This window comes from Aotus nancymaae, unplaced genomic scaffold, assembly GCF_030222135.1.
Source record: "Aotus nancymaae isolate 86718 unplaced genomic scaffold, 86718_ANA_hifiasm-v0.15.2.pri h1tg000057l, whole genome shotgun sequence".
Taxonomy (NCBI): domain Eukaryota; kingdom Metazoa; phylum Chordata; class Mammalia; order Primates; family Aotidae; genus Aotus; species Aotus nancymaae.
In genome coordinates, this window is record NW_026988471.1 from 25,827,569 (window position 1) to 25,847,203 (window position 19,635).

At 45.3% G+C, this 19,635-nt stretch overlaps 1 protein-coding gene and 1 non-coding gene across 2 annotated transcripts; both read left to right on the forward strand.

Annotated features, from left to right (window-relative positions):
- The first annotated feature begins 5,875 nt into the window (after positions 1-5,875).
- LOC135269806 (U7 small nuclear RNA) lies at positions 5,876-5,937 on the forward strand. Its single transcript, XR_010338058.1, has one exon. It is a non-coding gene; the product is annotated as a U7 small nuclear RNA (small nuclear RNA).
- Positions 5,938-8,151: 2,214 nt separating this feature from the next.
- Positions 8,152-19,093, forward strand: CENPA (centromere protein A). The gene is made up of 4 exons (XM_012475533.2): positions 8,152-8,245; positions 13,526-13,635; positions 14,518-14,696; positions 15,123-19,093. Exons 1-3 carry the CDS (start codon positions 8,152-8,154, stop codon positions 14,650-14,652), a joined length of 339 nt encoding a protein of 112 aa, XP_012330956.1. The 3' UTR covers positions 14,653-14,696; positions 15,123-19,093.
- Positions 19,094-19,635: the final 542 nt, after the last annotated feature.

Here is a 19,635-nt window from a genome sequence, read left to right on the forward strand (position 1 = left end):
CACTGTAGCCTTAAACTCCTAGGCTCAAGCGATCCTCCCGCCTCAGCCTCCCGAGTAGCTGTCACTACAGGGAATGCGCCACCATGCCCAGCTATTTTTTTTATTTTTTTGCAGAGATAGAATCTCACCACATTGCCCAGACTGATCTCAAACCACTGGGCTCAAACAATGCTCCTGCCTTGGCCTTCCAAAGTGTTAGGATTACAGGGGTAAGCCAGTACACCCAGCCCATTTTTTACACTTTTTTACTGCACCTTTTCTAGGTTAGATTATGTTTAGATGCACAAATACTTACCATTGTGTTACAGTTGCCCACAGTATTCGGTACAGGAACATGCTGCACAGGTTTGTAGCCTGGGAGCAACAGGCTATACCATATAGCCAAGGTGTGCAGTACCTTATACCCTCTAGGTTTGTGTAAGCACACTTTATGATTGCACAATGACAAAATCATCTAACAATTGCACACAGCATATTCCCATTGTTAAGCATGGGAACTATATAATGCCTTTGTTATGTATACATGACTATATAATAAGGGCTATATGATAAGCCAGAGTTACCAGGGCACTTGGGAAACATTTATTTTTATTTATTTGAGACAGAGTCTCGCTCTGTCGCCCAGGCTGGAGTGCAATGGCACGATCTTGGCTCACCACAACCTCCGGCTTCCGGGTTCAAGTGATTCTCCTGCCTCTGCCTCCAAGTAGTTGAAACTACAAGCATGCACCACCACGCCTGGCTAATTTTTGTTTTGTATTTTTAATAGAGATGGGGTTTCACCATGTTGGTCAGGCTGATCTCAAACTCCTGAACTCAAATGATCCGCCTGCCTCAGCCTCCCAAAGTGCCGAGATTAAAGGCATGAGCCACCATGCCCAGCGGAAACAGTTTTTTTTTTTTTTTTTTTTTTTTTTTTTTTTTGAGACGGAGTTTCGCTCTTGTTACCCAGGCTGGAGTGCAATGGCGCGATCTCGGCTCACCGCAACCTCCGCCTCCTGGGTTCAGGCAATTCTCTTGCCTCAGCCTCCTGAGTAGCTGGATTACAGGCACGCGCCACCATGCCCAGCTAATTTTTTGTATTTTTAGTAGTAGAGACGGGGTTTCACCATGTTGACCAGGATGGTCTCGATCTCTTGACCTCGTGATCCACCCGCCTCGGCCTCCCAAAGAACAGTTTTATAAATGAGAAATTGATTCACAAAAAAAAGTCAGGGGAGGACAAGGACAAAAGATCACTTTAGCGGACACAGATGTGTCCAAAGTAGTATTTTGCAGATATTAATTCTGAACTTGGTCATATACAGTATGTTTGTAAGTGCGGGGGCTTGTCCGGGGGACGCTGAGTAAACTATGAGGTCAGTGAGGATATAGAGCAAACCGCTAAGGGTATGTGAGGCGCAGGGTGCCGGCTGGTGAGGATGAGCCTGACTCTGCTAACAGTGCACCCAGAAACAGACACCCAAAGGCATAGGCCATGGCAGTTGGTGTGTGACTCCTGATTCCCACAGCACCATGTGGGACTCATTCTGAGACATGGGTGTGATGCCTAGTTCTGCAGGAATTTGTAAACAATTACTCAAGCATGCTGCTTCAGCTGGTGTCTCAAACTGCCTTTTCTGTACTGAAAATCTGGGCTGTGGACCTCAGCTGATGAGGAACATTCCTATCACATAAACCTTGTGGCATTATTTGAATATTTTAATGCCTTTTGCCTGTTTGTATCAAAATGAGAAGAGGGATTATCTGCAAAATTGGTTAAAAAAAATGAGAAGAGGGTAAAATGAAAATGCTATCTGGTGATAAATACCAATCTCATTAATAATACAATTAACTGAAGGTGGCAATCCTTAGGTGTGTGAAGACAAGGGAACCTTCCACACTTTAGTCAAGATACTGTATGCGATGTGGAGGACTGAGTATTAATGACATGCGGGAGACAGATCCACAAATACTGTCTAAAACGCAAGATGTCATTAGGATTTGGTATCATTTAGCTCCCTAGAAATGAAACCCATCTGTAATTCTAGCATTTAACTTTACTATATTTGACTTTTTTAGGTTTTTAAGAATGCATCCTTTACAAAAATAATGATCTGAGTGCCAGACCAAAAATTCCTTAAGGACAGAAACTGAATCTTACTTATCTGTATCTCCTCATCTTGCCTGCAGGCAGCTCAACAATTCTGAATATAATTAATGAGTAAAGCAATTCAACATAAGCTGTGAATAGTTGGGTTTCAAAAAAATCAATTTTTGGTGGGTTGCAGTGGCTCACACCTGTAATCCCAGCACTTTGAGAGGCCGTGGTGGGTGAATCACCTGAGGTCGTCAGGAGTTCGAGACCAGCCTGGCCAAGATGGTGAAACCCTGTCTCTACTAAAAATACAAAAAAGAAAATAGCTGGTCATGGTGGCATGCACCTCAGGAGGCTGAGGCAGGAGAATTGCTTGAACCCAGGAGGCAAGCTTATAGTAAGCTGAGATTGTGCCACTGCACTCCAGCCTGGGCGACAGAGCAAGACTCCATCTCAAACAAACAAAATCAATTTTCACTTAAAGGCTCTTGCATTGAGAAAGTTTCTGTGTGAAGTGGATAGATAAGGTAGGGTTGGAAAAACTCATTCACTCAAGGACATTTTGATTAGCCAACTGAAAATCATCAGAGCCTTGCATAATTGAGGTGGTCTCACCTAGACCTCCTCAATCAGGTGTCCTAGATACATGGGTGTTTAACCAACACCCGGATGACTGCTATCACCAGGGAAGCTTGTGGAACATGGCTTTTAGAGATCCTAAGGGAAATCACTGTTTCTAGCAAGAGATTTGTGGCGCCAGCCAAACCAAGCTCCTAGGGACCCCAGCTCTTGTATCTCCCTCCTTGGAGTGTCCTATGGTGCTGAGCACAGAATGGGCAGCCATATGTTTGCTGCCTGAGAGGGACTATCAGGGAAGAAGCAAAACGAAACCCCCAGAGGTTTGGGGTGAGGAGAATATCTAATGCTGACCACAATGTATAGCCTAACCAGGAAGCTGGGCCTTTTTCCAGCCAGTTCTTGAAGTTTGTGGCCATTGGCTCCTGATCTGCTGTTCCTTTCGCCTATCTTCATTACCCAGAGGTCGAAGGGAATAATCTAAATAGCTGATCTCTTTCTACACAGGCTAAGGAAGGTTCCCAGAAGAAGTCCTCTCAGGGAAGCTGAGCAGCAGAGATGAGCAGCCCAAGATTGGAGGGCGACAAGTCTTATCCCTCAGCAAAACCTGTGACTTAGATCCGGGCCCCTCATCATTTTATGTTTTATTTTTTGAGACAAAGTCTTTTTTTTTTTTTTAAAGATGGGGTTTCACCATGATGGCCAGGCTGGTCTTGAACTCCTGACCTCAGGTGATCCATCCACCTCAGCCTCCCAAAGTGCTAGGATTACAGGCGTGAGCCACCGCACCCAGTTGAGACAGAGTCTTGCTCTGTCACCCAGGCTGGAGTGCAGTGGCACAGTCTTGGCTAACTGCAACCTCTGCCTCCCAGGTTCAAGTGATTCTCTGGCCTCAGCCTCTTGAGTAGCTGGGATTACAGACGTGGCATCACTGTGCCCTCTAATTTTTGTATTTTTAGTAGAGACAGGGTTTCGCCATGTTGGCCAGGCTGGTTTTGAACTCCTGACCTCAGGTGATCCACCTGCCTCAGCCTCCCAAAGTGCTGGGATTAGGCGTGAGCCACCGCACCCAGCCTTGACAACTGCTTTTTGTCTTTACCCAAGAGCGACAAGGAGTTGGGCACAGGCTCAATGTGACAGTTCTCCCTTTCTCCTCATGCACTTTCCCTTCATGCCACCAACAGAATCCTTTTCTTAATTGTTTTTTTCACAGTCTCCCCCACTGCATATTCAAAGCAAACACATCTCCTTCAGCCTGTTACCAGCAAGGGGAAACACCAAAGAAGTCAAGGGAAGGGTTAAATTTCTAAAGCACTTTCCTAAACAGTGATTCTAGATAGTGATTTTGAAATTTTTCATTTCATTGTATAACCACCCTGTGTGGCCGGCATTATTATCACTATCATATAGATAAAGGACTGAGACTTAGAGGAGTAAAGAGCTTCATTCAACATTCCACTAGTAACCAGCTAGTAAGTGACAGAGCTGGAACTATACCCCATGCTTCTGAGTCCCCATTTCCAATGTACAAAGCCCTTTTTTTTGTTGTTGTTAATTTTCAATTGAGACAGGGTTTTGCTCTGTCACCCATGCTGGAGTCCAGTGACATGATCATGGCTCACTGCAGCCTCTACCTCCCAGAAGCAATCAAGCAAATCTCCAGTTCACACACAGACCTGTATCTGGATCCTTAGCCTGGGTTGGCCTCTCTTTACCTATCAAAAGCCAGTCCTTCCTTGCGCTCCACAGCTCCCATTCCTCTGCTCTTCTTAGAGAAAATGTCTTGAAGGAATTTTCTGCACTCTCTGTGTCTATTTCCTCACCTCCAGCCTCTCTTTAATCCACTCCACTCTGGTTTCCATCTGCACCACTTCATTTGAACTGCTTGTTTCAAGGTCACCAACAGCCAGTAGGAAGCAAAGCCAAATGTGGTTACACTGCGTTCATCCTTCTTGACCTCTCAGCAGGAGCATTTAACACAGTTGACCAAGCCCTTGTTCTTGCAACTATTTTTCCCCATTGACTTTGTTTTGTTTTGTTTTTTTGAGACGTAGTCTCGATCTGTAGCTGTGGCTACAGTGCAGTGGTGCAATCTCGGCTCACCACTCACCTGAAATCCCAGCTACTCAGGACGCTGAGATGGGAGGACCGCTTGAGCCTAAAAATTGAGGCTGCAGTGAGCCATGATTGCACCCCTGTACTCCAGCCTGGGCGACAAAGCAAGACCCTGTCACACACACAAACACACACACACACTAAGAATAATAAATATATATGTATGTGTGTGCGTGTGTGTGTGTGTGTGTGTGTGTGTATATATATATATATATATATATGAAATGAACCTGTGGCTCAGCCAAGTGCAGTCACTTTCCTGAGAGCCCACCAGCTCTACCAAGCCCCTCACCCTACATTCTCCATTGACCTTCTCTGGAGGTCACGGATCCCCCATCACCTACATTTAGCCAAACAGGATAAGCTCTGTTCTCCAGAAGACCTGCACCATCTTACCTCCTCTCAGCCTGTGACCTCTGCTTGGCACATTATACACCTCTCTCTCTTCTTACCTCCAGCTTTCCAAATCTTTCCCAATCACTGTGATTCTTCACCTTTTTGAGGAAGGTTCTCAAATACCCACAACTTAAACTGCCTCCACCAAGGAGGTTCCAGCTCCTTTCTCATGGCACATGTTTTATCCATAATGGTTTATAGTACAAAGCAATGGCTTTCAACAAGCGCTTCTTCCTTCCAGTCAACACCTCCATCACAGTTCAAACCTGCACCAGAGGTTTGCATTTCCACCTCAGGCCATGGCTGTGTGCCTTTACTATTACTTTTTTTTCATGCATTATCATTATTCTATTGCATACTCTCAAAATACCATTTGGTAGCTTTTTTTTTTTTTTTTTTTTTTTTTTGAAACAAGGTCTCACTCTGTCACCAGACTGGAGTGCAGTGGCATGATCATGGCTCACTCTAGCCTCTGCCTCCTGGATGCAAATGATTCTCATGCCTTAGCTTCCAAAGTAGCTGGGACTACAGGCATGAGCCACCACACCTGGATAATTTTTGTATTTTTAGTAGAGATGGGGTTTCACCGTATTGGCCAGACTGGTGTCTGACCTCAACTGATCCGCCCACCTTGGCCTCCCAAAGTGCTGGGCTAACAGACGTGAGCCACTGAGCCCGGCCTACAAAATGTTTTTTAAAAAATTAGCCAGGTACGGTTACAGCTCTTTTAGAATTTGTCTAGCAGGCTTTCCAGTTTTTGCCAGAAAGCTCCATTAAAAAAAAAAAATTAGCCTTGTGTAATGGCGCATTTCTGTTAGTCCCAGCTACTCAGGAGGCTAAAGTGAGAGGACTGTGTGAGTCCAGCAATTCAAGGCTGCAGTGAGCTGTGATTGCACCACCACATTCAAGCCTAGGCAACAGTGCAAGACCCTGTGTGGGGGGAAATATATATATATATATTTATTTATATTTATATTTATATTTATATATATACACACACACACAGACACACAACATAGAATTTACCACTGTAACCAGTTTTAAGTGTACAGTTCAGAGGCTTTAAGTATATTCACAGTGTTATATAACCATCACCACCATCCATGTCCAGAATTTTTCATCTTTTCAAACTAAAACTCTGCATCTATTAAATACTAACTCCCCATTCCTTCCCCAAACCCCCATCCACTGGCAACCACCATTTTACTTTCTGTCTCTATGAGTTTGATTATTCCAAGTACCTCATACAGTATTTGTCCTTTTTTTTTTTTTTTTTTTTTTTTGAGATAGGGTCTCACTCTGTTGCTCAGACTGGAGTGCAGCAGCACAATCACGGCTCAGTTCAGCCTCAACTTCCTGGGCTCAAGCATCCTCCCACCTCAGCCTCCTGAGTAGCTGGGGCAAGAGGCACACACCCGCTACCCAGGATTTTTGGGTTTTTTGTTTCTTTTTTTTTTGAGACGGCACCCAGGCTGGAGGGCAATGGCATGATCTCGGCTCACTACAACCTCCCGCCTCCTGGGTTCAAGTGATTCTCCTGCCTCAGCCTCCTGAGCAGCTGAGATTACAGGCGCCTACCACCAAGCCCGGCTAATTTTTGTATATTTCGTAGAGACAGAGTTTCACCATGTTGACCAAGCTGGTCTTGGACTCCTGACCTCAGGTGATCCACCCGCCTTGGCCTCTCAAAGTGTTGGGATTACAGTTGTGAGCCATTGCACCTGGGCCCAGCATTTGTCCTTTGGTGACTGCCTTATTTCACTTAGCATAATGTCCTCAAGCTTCATCTATGTTGCAGCACCTGTCGGAATTCACTTCCTTTTTAAGGCTGTTTCTGCCTTTGGACTGTTGTGAAGAATGCTGCTATCAACATGGGTGTGGGAATATCTGTTCAAGTCCCTGGCTATATTTAAATTCTTTTGGATATTTAGCCAGAAGTGGAATTACTGGATCATCTGGTAATTCTATTTTTGATTTTTTGAGGAACCACTAATATTGTTTTTCACAGCAGCCGCAGCGTTTTACACTCCCACCAGCAATGCACTAGGGTTCCACGAAATCACTAATTTTATAACTAACGTTTTTCCTGATTACAAACAGTACACGTTCACTGTAGAACGTTTAGAAAATTCAAGAAAGAAAAATTTAGAAAATTAAAATTCCCCTTATTCTACATACAGGAACATGACTTGAATTTTTATTATCCTCAACAAAGAGAAGAAAGGGTTTTTCTGGGACGATTGCGTTGCTATAGTGTCGAGGCCTGCCCTGCACGGATCTCATCCTCAAAGCCCCGCCGATCCCGCCGTCCCCGCGATCCCAAGCATCAGCCAAGTTCATGCAGTTGAACTGGCTTCTGAGTATATACGTGGATAATTCCCGGGAGGGCCGCAGACGCGACATGGGGTTGTCACATTCTCTGTGGGTCTGGGTTGCTAGGGCAAAGCATAAAATGTTTGAGGAAAGTGACTTGTCTAGAGAAGCACGTTCTACAAACGCACCATCCGCGTTCCAAACTGAGCATCGGTGTTTTGACCGGAGGGCACCTGAGGACATCAGTACAGTCCCGCAAAGACCAGCACCCAGATCAGCAAGCAGAGGGCAGGAGAATTCCCCGCCCCGTCCCATTTCTTTAAGTGTCTATTGGTTGATTTCACCATTAGTCCCCGCTGCCCTCCTATCACCGCCGCCATTTGTGTCTCGGCCAGTACTCTCATTGGTCCTACCTGCAGTCGCTCTACGTAAGGGGCGTTCCAGAGTCAGCCACTGAGAGTCGCTGGATTCGGGTTTTAAAAAATACCGGCGGTGACGTGGGCGGAGCGAGCGATTTGAACGCGAGCGGCGCGGAACGCGGCAGAGCACCGGCACCTCTGAGGCTCGCGGCCTGGGGCTCTCCGGGCCTACCCAGACGCCAGCCTTTTGCCCCTGGACCCGGCAGCCCAAGCAGGAGCCGTGGGGCCGGGCGCCAGCACCCTCCGCGGCGCGCCATGGGCCCGCGCCGCCGGAGCCGCAAGCCTGAGGCCCCGAGGAGGCGCCGCGCGAGCCCGACCCCCAGCCCCCCTCGGCGGGGCCCCTCCTTAGGTAACTGGCTGCGGCCCTGTCTCGTAGAGGAGCCCGGATCTCCCGAGTCCCGGTCGCGTGACCTTCCCCTGCTGGGGGACGACACGGTTCCGCTGTCCGGCATCCGCTCCGGGCACGAGCGGTGCCAGCCCTGCGAGGGACTGGAGCAGGCGGTTCCGAAAGCGGGAAGGGACCAGCTCCTAACGCCGCCTTCTTGTTAGGACTAGCCGTTACCCAGCGCCCACCGCCAACCAGGCATTGCGTCCCTGCTGTTCGTGCGTTATCTCAGCTTCAGGTCGTACGCGTTTTACAGCTAATGAGAAAGCCGAGGCACAGTCAGGCCAGGGAGCTTGAGCAGAGTCACATAACTTGTTGTGGCGGACACGGGATTTCCGATCCTCTGTGTTTGTGCTTTTTTTAATTGCAAAAGTATTGACTGCTTTCAGTGACGATTTCAAACTGCAGTCCTCTTAGGAGGCGTCTTTCAGGTTTTTTTCCCTTCCGGGACAGACTGTTTAGACCTTGAACCGAGGCCCTCTGCGCTGCTCACTCTGTTCCCTTCCAGAGCTTGTGTCCGGGAAAGACGGGCCGAAGTCTGTGTCTTCATTGTCTGTATGGTGGGCTGGTGGATGGGAAACAGGGGCAGGAGGACGCAGATGCCTGTATGGTACGCGTGGCAATCGCTGCTTTACTTATCTCTTAATTCTTGCTACATAGCTATGAACAAAATGGGGAAAGTGTATTGTAAATTTGTTTGTTTGTTTTAGAGACTGGGTCTCCCTGTGTTTCCCAGACTGGTGTCAAATAAATGATCCTCCTGCCTGGGCCTCCCAAAGTGCTGGGATTACAGGCATGAGCCACTGTGCCTATAGGCTTTTTGGTTTTTTGTGTTTTTTTGAGACCCATCGCCCAGGCTGGAGTGCCGTGATGCCATCAGGGCTCACTACAGCCTCAACTTCCCAGGCTCAGGTGATTCTTCCACCTTAGCCTCCTGAGTAGGTGGGACTACAGGCATGTACCACCACGCCTGGCTAATTTTTTGTAGTTTTAGTAGAGATGGGGTTTTGCCATGTTGCCTAGGCTAGAGTAGGTATTTCTAGATGTTGCTGTCGCGAATGGGATTTTTTTTTTCTTCCCCAAAACTTGAGTATTTAACCTTTGCATCCGACTTGCCGAATTCTCATTCATCCTAATAGTCTTTTAGTTGCTTCAGTTGGAATTTTTAAGTCGACTATATGTCACCTACAAATACCTTTTGAGTCTTCCATTTTCATTTCTACACATTTTATTTCTTACTGTATGATGTTAGTAAGGCCCTGAGACTCGCCAAGACCAGTGTTTTGGCCATCTTTGTCTCGTTTGTAATTTTAACAGGAATATTAAGTATGATGTTTGCTGTTCCTTTCCAAGGTAGAAGCATCCTTCTACTCCTGGTTAAATGGAAGGTTTCTCTCAAATGGGCACTCAACACTTCTTGGTAGTCCTACCCCCTTTGTCTGGTATTCTTTAATTTTAGAGACAGAGTCTCACTTTGTCATCCAGGCTGGAGTGCAGTGGTGCTATCTTGGCTAACTGCAGCCTTGACCTCCTGGGCTCATGTGATCCTCCTGCTTCAAAATGTTTTGTCTGTACAAAAATATTGCCCAGCATGGTCTTGAACTCCGGGCCTAAAGTGGTTCTCCCGCCTTGGCCTTCCAGAATGATGGGATTACAGGAATGAGCCATCTTGCCTGGCCTTTGTCCGGAATTCTTGCTTTTCCATTCTCCCCATGACTTTTTTTTTTTTGTTTTGTTTTTTGAGACGGAGTCTTGCTGTATCACCAGGCTGGAGTGCAGTGGTGTGATCTCAGCTCACTACAACCTCTGCCTCCCGGGTTCAAGTGATTCTCCTGCCTTGGCCTCCCAAGTAGCTGGGACTACAGGTGTGTGCCGCCATGCCCAGCTAATATTTGTATTTTTAGTAGAGGCGGGGTTTCACCATATTGACCAGGATGGTCTTAATCTCTTGACCTCATGATCCGCCTGCCTCAGCCCCCCAGAGTGCTGGGATTACAGATGTGAGCCACCGCGCCCGGCCCTCATGACTGTTTCATACCTTTTTCTCCCTCCATGACTTCCTACAGCTCCATTCCCCCCACTCACTCTCAGCTAATGATGACCTTGACTAAGTGTCCCCCTTCCTATCAGCCACCCCTCCTTCTACATGGGCTCTTGGTCATATCCTTCTTTTACCTACAAGGAGCTTTCTGTTGTCCTTTCTACCTGTGCTTAGATAAATCCAGACACTTCACATTAGCATTGGCAAATGTACTCTAGTATTTATGATCTTAAGAGAAAGTGCAGGGGTGTTTCCTTGACCCCACATTCTCACCTCCCTATACCTCCCATTTCTCTCTGCTTCCCCTTCATAGCCATCCTTTTAAAATAGCCAGACTTAGTTAGGTCTACATACATTGTGTCTGATTCCTTCCGTCCTAGTGACCCTACAACCTACTCCAATCTGACTCCCCACAACCACAATCCCTTGAACTATACCTGTCAGGGTCACCAGCACCTTTTGTATTGCCAAATCCAGTAGGCAGGTCTGTGTTCTTACTGTGTCCCAGAAGCATTTGACACAGTGGGCCTCTTTCTCCTTGAAGCGTGCTATTCCCTAAGCTTCCATGCCACTGTGGACTCTGGCAGTTCTGCTTATCATTCTTCACTGCCTATGCTGCCTCCCTCCAGCTCCTTGACATTGGACTTCCTTGACATCCTTTTCCTTTCTACCCCCTCTCTAGATGATCTCATCTCCTTTGTGTCTCTAAATACCACTCCTACTTGACAGCTCTCTAGTTTACAAATACCTGGATCTCTCCTCTGACCCCAGATACCTATACCTAACTGCCTTTCTACCTGAATGCTCTTGGTTATGTTAAACTTAACACACCCCAAACTGAACTTCTGGTTACTCCCCTCCAGCCCCTTCATCCTCAATTTCCCTATTTCAATAAATGGCACAATCATCTACCCAGTTGTTCAAACCCTGAGCCTGGGAGAACCCCATCTCCAATACAGATGCAGGTTCAGATAATTCTATTTCCAAACTGCATCCTTAATCACTCCATTTTCACCATCTCTACTCCTACCAGCCTAGTCCAAGCCACCAGCATCTCCCAAGAGCAACTGTGAGAGCCTCCTAATCAGCCACTACTCCACTTCCCCTTGTCCCTTTCCAGTTCTTTCCTTACACAATAGCTGGAATGACCTTCTTAAATTGCTGGATGATCTTTAGTTGTGTTCATCCTCACATTTTCTGTGAAGATTCTGCTATGTCTGTTTATTTTTAATTTAATTTTATTTATTTATTTATTTTCAGACATAGTCTCACTCTTGTCACCCAGGATGGAGTGCAATGGTGTGATCTTGGCTCACTGCAACCTCCACCTCCCAAGTTCAAGCTATTCTCCTGTCTCAGCCTCCCGAGTAGCTGGGATTACAGGTGCCCACCACCACGCCCGGCTAATTTTTGTATTTTTAGTAGAGACGGGGTTTTGCCCTGTTAGCCAGGCTGGTCGCAAACTCCTGACCTCAGGTGATCTACTCACCTCAGTCTCCCAAAGTGCTGAGATTACAGGCATGAGCCACTGCACCTGGCCCTATGTCTGTTTATGAAAGACTGCCTCCAGTGACTGTGGGTTGCTAACTGGTGGTGGGGAGGGAGGGAGGGAGGTGTGAGTAGCTTGTCTCCAGGGTATGGATCCTCCCTCTTTGAAATGTCACCAGTCTCCTGGACACTGCTGTGTTTCATTGACCTCTGTTCTCTAACCTCACCCAGGGATGGTTTCCTCTGCTGGCTGCCTGGCACAGGCCATCTCTGGATTGTCTTACCTTCCCCACTTGCTCTTGCAGCTCTTCTGACACTTTGTGATTAGTTCACTGTATTAAACGCCTTCTATTTGACTTGGTACGGAGTCTTTTCTTGGCTGGATCTCGAATAACATTTCTGAAACAAATTTTATCCTTCAAAATATTATTTTTGTTTGTTAATCAACTTTTCAGAAGTTCACTCATCTTGGTCCTTGGTTGTAATTATGGGGCAACTGTACCATTTTTTCTTTAACTTTCATTTTCACTAATTTACTATTTAATATTTCTTTTGTTCTATCTTGTTTCGGTTTACATTAATAACTCTCTAATACTTAAGCTGAATGCTTAGCTCAGATATCTTTTAGTGTTAAGGCTATGCATTTTCCTCTAGTACCATTTTGGCTGTATCTCATAAGTTTTGGGATATGTGCTTTTTTTTGTTTGTTTTTCATTTCTAATTAGTCTGACTTAATTAAGTTTCCTCTTCAATACAGGGTTAGTTAGAAGAAACTGGTTTTTTTATGCATGGGTTTTTAATTTCTGGTTAGAGAATTTGGCTTTTTTTGATTTCTACTTTTGAGAATGTTTTTAAGATTCTTTTTATTGTTGTTGTTGTTGTTGGAACCAGGATTTGAACCAAGCAAGGCTCTGACTCCACTGCCCAGGTGCCTAACACTGGCACTGAGTGAGGCCACTCCTAATAACTGAGCTTCCAATCTAGGTGGGAAGGATCTAAGACTTGTACAAAGTCCTGCAAAGCCCAGAGGAGGGCAGTCACCCATCTGTTTGGAAGGGATCAGCATTCGGGAAAGGCTTCATGGAAGAGTTAGCGTTTAAAAGCAACTGCAAGGCCAGGTGTGGTGGCTCACACCTGTAATCCCAGCACTTTGAGAGGCCAAGGCGAGAGGATCACCTGAGGTTGGAAGTTCAAGACCAGCCTGACCAACATAGAGAAGCCCCGTCTCTACTAAAAATACAAAAAATTAGCCGGGCGTGATGGTGCATGCCTGTTATCCCAGCTACCTGGGAGGCTGAGGCAGTAGAATCACTTGAACCTACGAGGCGGAGGTTGCAGTAAGCCGAGGTCATGCCATTGCACTCCAGCCTGGGCAACAAGAACAAAACTTTGTCTCAAAAAAATTAATTAATTAATTAAATAAAATAAACTGCAAAGGATCATTCCCTCATTTATTTAACAAATATTTAGCACCTATCTGCTGTTTTCTAGTTGCTGAAGATAGCAGCAAAATAACTGAATATCAGGTTGGTACAAAAGTAATTGCATTTTGCATAACTGCAATTACTTTTGCACCAACCTAATAAAATAGACAAAAATCCCTGCTCTGGAGTGGAGGCACATAGATATAGTCTAGCAATTTGACAGCTTGCCTGATTCAGCCAAGCTGAGAGGCACTACCTACTGTCCACTGAACTTACCCTTTTTTTGCTCAGGCGCTTCCTCACGTCCACGTGGTTATCGAAGGCAAGGTTGGCTAAAGGAGATCCGAAAGCTTCAGAAGAGCACACACCTCTTGTTAAGGAAGTACCCCTTCAGCCGCCTGGTGAGCTCTGGGAGCTTCCTGCCAACCCCCATGCCACCCTCCTTTATCAAATTTTCCCAGGTAGTAGGGACCCTACTGTCTCTTACCTAAATGGCCAGGGGACCTCTTCTCTAATCTGGTAGGGGAATCTTCATTTCTGAAAACATGAGCCCTCCAAGAGCGCCTTGTAATTCTTCATGGAATTGATTTCTAACCCCCACTGCCTGTAGTTTTTGACTGTATCAATAGGAACTCTCATTTGTCCACCCTTGGAGCCCTTTTCCTACCCTGGAGATTGCCTCCCATCACCCAATTACTGGTGATTTCTCCATCACCACTAAGAGATCTGCTGGTTCCTAAGCTCCCAGGAGTTAACACCTGCTCCTAGTTAGGTCCTAAGATAAGGGCCAGGAAAAAGTCATGGAAAGGAGGATTTCCTGGAAACCATGGAGAGCAGCATTGTCCCTTGAATCTCTCTTCCGTTACTTCCAACCCTCTCCATCCCCACTCCTTCATAGGCAAGAGAAATATGTGTTAAATTCACTCGTGGTGTGGACTTCAATTGGCAAGCCCAGGCCCTATTGGCCCTACAAGAGGTAAGAAGGTGCCAAGGCACTATTGGGTGAGGGCTGAGTGGGAGAAAGAGGCAGCCTAGAATTCTCCAAGGCTGACTGGAGTGTCACATGCTGTATCTGACCTGGAAAAGAACAACAAGGTAACCCCTGAGGGTTTGGAGGCTGGATTCTGTGTGGTGATAGCAGAATTTCCTGGCAGAGTTCAGTCTCATTCTGTGAACAGTTTCCTACAGTCCTCTGAGCCCTCAGAGATTAAGGTTAGCGGGTCTCCAAGAAAAAGCAGCTCATGCCCCTTCATCTGTGTCCGTTGTTCTTTTTCTGTCTCCAGGCGGCAGAAGCATTTCTAGTTCATCTCTTTGAGGATGCCTATCTCCTCACCTTACATGCCGGCCGAGTTACTCTCTTCCCAAAGGACGTGCAACTGGCCCGGAGGATCCGGGGCATTGAGGAGGGACTCGGCTGAGCTGTGCCCAGTGTGTCTGTCAGTCTTTCCTACTCAGCCAGAGGGTAAGTGCAGCCGCTTTCTCATGACTGGGGCTGGAATTTCTCAAGGAATTCCCTTTCTCCATCCCTAGTTCCTCACCACCTTACCTTCCCTTTGTTCTCTAGTATAAAGGTTTGATCTAGTTTTGACTGCCTGGGACTATGTGGCTTGTGTCCTTTTGTACAATGTTAGATAAAGCTATCTTTCTATTAAATAATGGGCAGATGACCCTAATTTCTTTTTGTTGTTGTTGTTGTTTATTTTATGAGACGGGTCTCACTCTATCACCCAGGCTGGAGTGCCGTGGTGCCATCGTGGCTCACTGCAACTCCTGCCTTGGCCTCCCAAAGTGTTGAGATTATAAGAGTGAGATGACCTCATTTTAATTAAGAGAAAGTTTTCTTACTTTTGAAAATGGCTTGTTAATAAGTGTGCTTCCTTAATTTCAGGGATGATGCCAGGGACTCTCTGGAGCCATGACTAGACCCAGTGGAGTCTGCGATGCTGTCTGGACTTGCTGTCTCTGAACGGTGTGTGCATGTTGCTTTAAACTTTTTTTTTGGAGAAGGAAAAGATTACATGACTTTCCTCTGTAACACAGGTAATATATGAGACAATCGACATCGTTCCTAAAGCCTGAAAATAATTTTCAGATAAAGAGACTCCAAGGTTGACTTTAGTTTGTGAGTTACTCATGTTTTGAGGATTTTGAAATCATCAGATTTGTTGTGGTATGGGAGAAAAGGATATGTACTTATTATTTTAGATCTGTCTGTACTATTTGCATTTTTTGCCATATGTACATTTGTACTTTTATTTTACACATAAGGGAAAAAATAAGAGAAGACCACTTTGATCAGTTGCATGGAAGGCTGGGCATATCCAGCATAGACCTCTGCCCTTCAGAGTAGCCTCACCATTAGTGGCAGCATCAAGTGACTCAGTGGCCTGTGCTTGTCAACAGATGTGGAGCTTTTCAGAAACTTGACTGGGGATGAATAGAAGATCTGTAAGCTTTGATGTTCTGGTTCCTTCTAGTCAATTCCTGTCAAAATCAATTCAGAAATTCTAACTTGTAGAATTTAACATTTTACTCTTGTAAATCATAGAAGATGTGTCATATCAGTTCAGGATTTTAAAGTACTTTTTCGATGCTTTTACATGTATTTTTGTAGTTTCTTTGTAGAGAGATAATAAAAATCAAAATAATTATTTAATGAAAATGGAGTTACTCCTATAGCATAGAGATTATACTGTACTTTTTATGTGTTAACAATAAGTTCTTTGTTTGTATACTGTTTGCAGACAGGCACAATTTAAGCAAGATAAGTGAGGGATGTGGTTTTGCCTCTGATGGAATAGAATATGACCAGATGAAAACCTTGCCCTTCTGTTGTAACTGAGAGCAATTTAAAAGATTTCCAGAGACATGGAAAGTGTCACCCAAAGATATGAGATCTGTATGTGGTGACAATGATTAGTGAGGGGAGACTACTAATAATGATGTGTCAGTCACCTGAGTTCAGAGACAGATTAAAGAGAAACACCAAGTTCTATTGTTTAATAATTTTCTCCCCCCAAGACAGAGTCTCACTCTGTTGCCCAGGCTGGAGTGCAATAGTGCAATCTCAGCTCACTGCAACCTCCGCCTCCCGGGTTCAACCATTCTCCTACCTCAGCCTCCTGAGTAGCTGGGATTACAGGCATCTACCATCATGCCTGGCTAATTTTTGTATTTTCGTAGAGATGGGGTTTCACTATGTTGGCCAGGCTGGTCTCAAACTCCTGACCTCAAGTGATCCACCCGCCTCGGCCTCCCAAAGTGCTGGGATTACAGACATGAGCCACCACACCCTGCCTGTTTAATAAATTTTAAGCCTTTAGAAAAATCTCTTCCTGTTTGACATCAACTTATGCAGGCATTTGAATAAAGCTTATCTAGCCACAAATATATTTAATGTTCTTGTCAATGTCATTAGTTAGAAGAGTATAATCTTCCTCTAGTTTTCTTTAAATTGACACGTCTCAGCTCTCTTGAAATTGTACTAACCACTATATTGCTGCAATACATATACATCACACTCAAATGCCACGCAGGATGCATGCTCTCAGCACCACACAGTATCTGTATGATAACATGAGAATAAGTGGTTTACATCATGATGTTGTTACATAATATTGTTACAGTTTACTATAAATTTTGAGCACTTATAATGTGTTGGGGATTTTTTGTTTTGTTTTTTTTGCTGGAGTGTGGTGGCGTGATCTCGGCTCACTGCAACCTCTACCTCCCAGGTTCAAGCAATTCTCCTGCCTCAGCCTCCTGAGTAGCTGGGATTATAGTCCTGCACCATGATGCCTGGCTAATTTTTGTATTTTTAGTAGAGACAGGGTTTCACCATGTTGGCCAGGCTGGTCTCAAACTCCAGACCTTGTGTTCCACCTGCCCCGGCCTCCCAAAATGCTGAGATTACAGGCATGAACCACTGTGCCCAGCCAGGTTTTTGTTTTACATATTTTTTAATTTTTAATTTCATTTTATTTTTTCTAGGTACAAGGTTTTGCCATATTGCCTAGGTGGGTTTCCAACTCCTGAGCTCAAGCAGTCTGCCTGACTCGGTCTCCCAGAGTGCTGGGATTACAGGTGTTGGCCACCATGCCTGGCCGTATTTATTTTTGAGAGAAAGATCTCGCTCTGTCACCCAGGCTGGAGTGCAGTGGAGCAATCATAGCTTATTGCATCCTCAAATTCCTGGACTCAAGCAATCCCCCCACCTCGGTCTCTGAAGTAGCTGGGTCTATAGATGCTTACCACCATGCCCTTGTTTTATTTTGTTTTTCCCTACTTTCAGGGTGATTTCATCAACATTCTTTTCTAACTTTTCAATTGAATTTTTTATTTCTGCTTTCACGTTTTTAATATCCAATTAACTCCTTATTTTGGGAATGTTTCTTTTTTATAGTATTCCAGTCAGTCAGATTTCACTTTTAAAAAAAAAAAAAGGGCCAGGCCTGGTGGCTCATGCCTGTAATCTCAGCACTTTGGGAGGCTGAGGCAGGCAGATCACAAAGTCAGGAGTTCAAGACCAGCCTGACCAACATAGTGAAACCCTGTCTCTACTAAAAATACAAAAATTGCTTGAACCTGGTAGATGGAAGTTGCAGTGAGCCAAGATGGTGCCAGTGCACTCCAGCTTGGGCGACAAGAGTGAAACTCTGTCTCAAAAAAAAAAAACAAAACAGAAACAACTCCAGATATTTCTAGCAAAGAGGGATTTGGTGGAAGGAGTCTGTAGTAATGTCAGGAAGGCTGATGAGTCAAAGAGAAGAGGATGCCCAAAGATCAGGAAGCTGCCAGCGCCCACCACCATTGCTGCCCTACTGGAAGCACAGCCTGGCCACCATTGCACCAAACTGTACCACCACCGCCAAGCGACGTCAGGATCTCCCACTCGGATCATTGCATCATGCCCAGCTCTGCAGTGTCATTTTGATGTGTCTTAAGTATGGATTTCTTTCTTTCTTTCTTTCTTTTTTTTTGAGTCAGAGCCTCACTCTGTCACCCAGGCTGGAGTGCAGTGGCACGATCTCCAGCTTTTTCAGTTTTCTTTGATAGGTGAGTGGTCCAAATGACCTTTTCTACCATTATTGGAAGTTGAAGTTTGATGTGTCTCTTGATTTTCTCATACTCATCATTCCTTTAGTATGTACTTATTGCCATTAAAATAAAACAAAACTAAATGTATTTAACAGCAAACATAACGCATGCTGTCATAGGTAACAATCAAGACTCTCAGTTGCAAGTTTGGGGACTCCAACCCAAACTGACTGAAGAGGAGAAGGTTCAAGTATCTGAAAAGCCCAGAGACCTTTCTGGTTCCGCCACAGTCAGATCAAAGGGCTCTAACAAAGTCATGAGATTTGGTCTCTCTCTTCACCCTTCACTGCTCCTGTTAGTGTCACTTTTAGGCAGGCCTCCAGAACCTGTGAATTTGGCGGGTCACATGGCAAAGAGGAATTAAGCGTGCTCATCAACTGACATTAAATTAAAATAGGGACATTTAGAAGAAAAAAAGGACAAAGCAGAAAATGGGGAGAGTACCTTGGATTTTTGGCTGGGCCCAATATAATCACAAGTGCCATTAAAAATGGAAGAGGGAGAGAGACGAGTGCTAGAGATAGGAGCGGGAGAATGGTCTGGGGGAGGCAACATTGCCGACATTGAAGACGGAGGGAGAGATCACAGACTGACCAATCTAGGTGGCCTCTAGCAGCAAAGACGCAAGGGAACAGATTTTCTTCTAGAGCCTCCAGAAAGGAGAACAGGCCTGCCAACACCTTAATTTTTAGCCCAGCCACACTTTTGTCAGACTTCTAAACTACAGAACTGTAAGAATAAATTTGTGTTTTATCTAAGCCACTAAGTTGTTGCTAATGTGTTACAGCAGTAATAGGAAACTAACACAAGTGGTTTCCCAAGGAAATTTGAGGCTTCTTAACAGGTAAGAGAATGTAGATAGGGCAGACAAAAATACCAGATGTCTACTGTACCACATGTGGTGTTATGATAGACATTGGCTTTTGTCCACAGTTCTAGGCTAATAACTCCCATAGCCCTTGTTAGTCTTTTGTTGTAATATTGGGTGTGTGTTAGGCCTCGGGAAATAGAATCTCTCCTCCTCCTGCCCTCTTTTCACCTGCCGCAACTCTAATCTTTCCCAGGCTTTCAGATTATGGGTCTTAAGATCCTCCCCAGAGTGGCTCCCCCTATACCCTGGGGGAAGGAGTACTGAGGTACTGAAGCTTCCATAGAAACCCAAGAGAGTTCAGGGAGCTTTGGGATACCTGAATGTGTGGAGGTTCCTAGAGGGTTACCCCAGGGAGGGTTTGGAAGCTCTGCATCCCTTTCCCCATACCTTGCCCCATGTGTCTCTTCATCTGTATCTTTTTTTTTTTAATGCA

What these genes read in the sequence shown, in the direction of transcription:
- CENPA (XM_012475533.2), top strand. Translation starts at nt 8,152, where the DNA reads ATGGGCCCGCGCCGCCGGAGCCGCAAGCCTGAGGCCCCGAGGAGGCGC. An exon ending in TCGGCGGGGCCCCTCCTTAG is followed by an intron (nt 8,246 to 13,525) that starts GTAACTGGCTGC and finishes TTTTTTGCTCAG; the next exon opens with GCGCTTCCTCACGTCCACGT. An exon ending in AGTACCCCTTCAGCCGCCTG is followed by an intron (nt 13,636 to 14,517) that starts GTGAGCTCTGGG and finishes TTCTGTCTCCAG; the next exon opens with GCGGCAGAAGCATTTCTAGT.